The sequence below is a fragment of the Arachis ipaensis genome, chromosome B4, assembly GCF_059453495.1.
Source record: "Arachis ipaensis isolate K30076 ecotype BB chromosome B4, ASM5945349v1, whole genome shotgun sequence".
Taxonomy (NCBI): domain Eukaryota; kingdom Viridiplantae; phylum Streptophyta; class Magnoliopsida; order Fabales; family Fabaceae; genus Arachis; species Arachis ipaensis.
The window spans coordinates 7,458,602-7,462,536 of NC_142439.1; the positions used below are offsets into that span (position 1 = coordinate 7,458,602).

At 40.7% G+C, this 3,935-nt stretch overlaps 1 protein-coding gene across 1 annotated transcript; it reads left to right on the forward strand.

The window, feature by feature from the left end:
- Positions 1-512: 512 nt before the first annotated feature.
- On the forward strand, positions 513-1,130 carry LOC148566580 (uncharacterized). The gene is made up of 2 exons (XM_088483468.1): positions 513-713; positions 837-1,130. The coding sequence occupies exons 1-2, from the start codon at positions 513-515 to the stop codon at positions 1,128-1,130; spliced, it is 495 nt and encodes a 164-aa protein (XP_088339594.1).
- The last annotated feature ends 2,805 nt before the right edge of the window (positions 1,131-3,935 follow it).

Consider the following 3,935-nt stretch of genomic DNA (forward strand, 5'->3'; position numbering starts at 1 on the left):
ATTAAAAATATTATTTAATTATTAATTTGCTAATTAGCTTCCAATCAAGTATTTTAATTTAAAATTAGAGATAATATAATTAATTTTCTTTGTTTATAAAAATTAAAGTATTAAATTCCAAAATCTCAATCATTTAAACCAGATCATATAAAATTCTTATTATTTTACAAGAGGTAATGACCAATTCGGTACCCGAAAGATTCAAACGCTGACATTTTGGTACCCAACTATTGTTATTAACAAAAAGGTACCTGAATGATTAAAAATTTTGCCAAGCGTGTCCAAGTGCTTGCCGGAACATAGCTCCGGTGAGTACGATGCTTACGTGGATGCCGGTTTTTGCTGACAAGTTTAGTCTTATATTAGATGGAATTTGTAATTAAAATTAAGCTTATCCTACCTGGAAATTAACTTAACCTAATTGAACATTAGTTTTGCCCCAAATTAATTTTACCCTAAAACCCAATTTTGCTCTCTTCGCTCGCTCGTAGAGCACGATCCCAATCTGGAAGATGCAAGCAGCTAGGGCTCGTGAAAAAGGTAGAACCATGAGAAAGCACTCATCCATTCAAGCCTTCGACATTGATGGTGGTTCAGGAGTTAGTAGTAAAATCTACGATGGGTGTTGCTTTTGTCCCCTTCCGGTGGTTCCGTTGAAGTCGAAGACAAGTAGCAACCCTGATAGATGGTTTCTACGTTGCCCTATGTGGAAGGTAAGCTTAAAATGTTGATGTATACGTGACGAAATGATGCATTCTTCTTGGGTTTCTTTTCTCCACTTTTTCAGATTTACTTTCCGATCTTCTCTGATTCATGAAATTTTTGTGCCATGCTAGAACACACAAAGACATTGTGGGTATTTTCAATGGTTGGATGAAATAGAAGAGCAATGTGTGGAAGGAGAAGTTTCTTCGGAGAATAGCAACATGGTGGGCATAGCAGACCCAAAGAAGAAAAGCAAAATCAACCAGGAGGGTAGTGATGGCCAAGAAAGGGATAGGATGATGATGGTGCTTTCTGTGGTGAATGACATGAAGGAGCAGCTGAAGAGGGTTGAGTTGTTGTTGATTGTTATCTGTATATTGTTTGGGTTAAATCTAGTTTTGAGTCTACTTTGTTTGGCTAAGTAGGAAGACAATGGTCAAATTTAAGAGTTTAAGAATGAAATTTTGTTTCTTTGTAATGTTCTCCTAATTGTAATTGAGATGAATTAATGGATGCACTCTTATTAGTCTTCTGTGACTGAGTTATTGCTATTGAATTGTGAGCAAGCTATATATAAGATAGGTAAGTCATTGATGAAAAAATGGCATAAACAGAAGTTGTATAGAAACACCTGTCTCATAGCATGATATCATAATCCATAAGTATCCAGAGTAACATACCTCAGACCCAAAATAACACAAGTTTTGCCCCAAAAAAACCTAACATTGCATAATGACACTTATGTTCATAACAAGTACTACTAAATCAGGTCCAACATGGAAATAAAAACTCAACATGCCATAATGGCATTTAGTTGCATAGTATCTACATCAGGTCCAACATGGAACTAAAAACAAAATGAAAACCCAAGAAATTATGGTCACTTCTTGATGCTTGCTAAAGGCTTTTTCTTCTTCAAGGATGGGGTGGGCATGAAGCCTGTGAACCTGCTCTGTGGCTGGGCTTGCTGCTGCCATGATTTTCCTAGTCACACTTGGTGGCCTAGATGTGGCTGAATGTTGGGCTTGAAGAGTGGGCCTAACCAAAGGACCTTGTGGCATTGACCCAGGCCCACTACTTGGTCCTGTAGCATTGGTTGGTGTGGCTGGGATCTGAGATTTAGACCCAGCAGCATGGCTGGCAACTCTAGGTTGAGCAGGGGGTAGTGGTGCACCTGCAACATTTTGTGTGGGAGTGGGAGGTGCTGTTGAGCTTGGGATTCTTCCTCTTCAAGTGGTCCTGCCCCTGCCTCTTATTGGTGGTATTGGTGGTGTTGGCCCTATTGGCCTTGCTGCCACTGGAGGTGCTGGTCCTGAGCTGGTTGATGGTGTAGTGGCTGCATTAGGGGGTGCAGCAGTTGTTGTAGTAGACACATCAGCCTCAGTGTTCTGTATCAGTATGGTGATTAGTTTAAAAAAGGGCTTTCTCAGTTCCAGGTGCAACATTTTGGAAAGAATAAGGTTTGAACTAAAATACAAAAGTTTACCTCATCAGGCTGACTTTCTGGGTGGTTTTAAGTGAGGTTTTCCTCATCTGCAACATGTGCAGCATGTGTAGCCTCCATGGTCTCCTCCCAGTTAGCTTCTTGCTCTCTAGCTTCATCCTCATCAATTCCTTCTTCTTGAGCTGCTACTCCAGTTGATCTCTCAGGGCAAGTCCTACTATTATGTCCAACCTTGCAGCCAGGCAATGAATAACTTAAATCAGTATTCAAAAAGTTTATGTATGATTGAATGATATTATGTAAGTAGATAGTAAAGAATAAATTTGTTTGACTTACTCTCTTGCAGGTTTGACATGTTATCTGGCCATATCTTCTCTTGGCATTGTATTGGCTCCCAGAGTTTTGCTCGCTGCTGTCCTTCTTTCTTTTCTTTGAAGGTCTGCCAATAGGCCTCTTGTATGGAGGAGGCAGACAAGGAAACCCTTCATGGTGCTCCCAATACTCTTGGCTTGGTATGCTATTAATGTGAAACTGGTAAGTCCTGTTGTATGCCTCAATGGTGAGCTTGTGATGGACATAGTCTTCAGGCTTCTCATTCTTCCTCTGGATTGCTGCAATACCATGACAGCATGGTAGTCCAGTCAGCTGCCATTTTCTGCAGGAACATGTCCTCTCTCTTGTGTTCACCCTGACTCTATGTTGCCACTTTCTGACTTCAAATTCATTGTGGTCATCATCACCACACCACTGTGCCTCCCAGTAGTTAGCTTGTTTTTTTTTCCTTCTCTAATCTACTCACTTGTATAGGGGCTATATGTCCAGTGTAAGCCATCAGTGCATCCTTGTGAGTTGCCATCGTCTTCATGACATAGAACCTGAGCTCCTCAAGCATTGTCAGTATGCTTTTTCCCCGCAGACCCACAATGGTTGAACTAAACGATTCACAGTTGTTGCTAGTCAAGCTATCTACCTATGGCCATTCAGAAAACTTGCTTCTCGACCACTGTTCTTGCTCAAATTTATCCAAATACTCCCACGCCTGTTTATTGATCCGCTTCACATTAGCCATTGCATCCTTGAATTCTTGATCAGTAGTTGCTTTTGCACATTGCCAGAATGCTCCCTTAAGTTCCTTATCCTTCCATCATTTGTTCAGGTTTCTCCACATATGCATACAACAAAATCTGTGTTTCACGCCTGGTATCACATCCTGTAATGCTGGTATCAATCCTTGCATTCATGGGTAAATTCAGCAGTTAACATTAATACACTTAAGGTACTCAAGTAGGAATATAATATCAACAATGATTGGATACACTGCATATTACCTTTTGCTGGTCGGACATGAAAACCCAGCCATTCTCATTATAGTCTCCTATGTCAGTATGTGACTCCTCGAAAAAGAATCTCCAATTTTCTCGAGTTTCTGCATCGACAACACCGTATGCAATTAGGAAAAGCTGGTTATTCACGTCCTAACCTACTGCTATTAGTAACTGCCCTCTAAAGTAGCCTTTCTGAAATGTCCCATCCAACACTATGAAGGGTCTGCATCCTGCTTTAAATCCCTGCTTGCAAGCAGCCAAACAAACATACAAGTTCCTAAACCTAGGCAACCCTTCCTGCTGTGGAGTAGTCCCCAAGTTGGCTCTTGACCCAGGATTAGCCTTGATGATTTCATTCAGATAGTCTCTAAGTCTCAGGTATTGATCCTTTTTCCGTTCCTTCAATAACATCTTTGGCCTTATCCATAGCCCTGTACATCATCCTCTCATTAACTGAGATG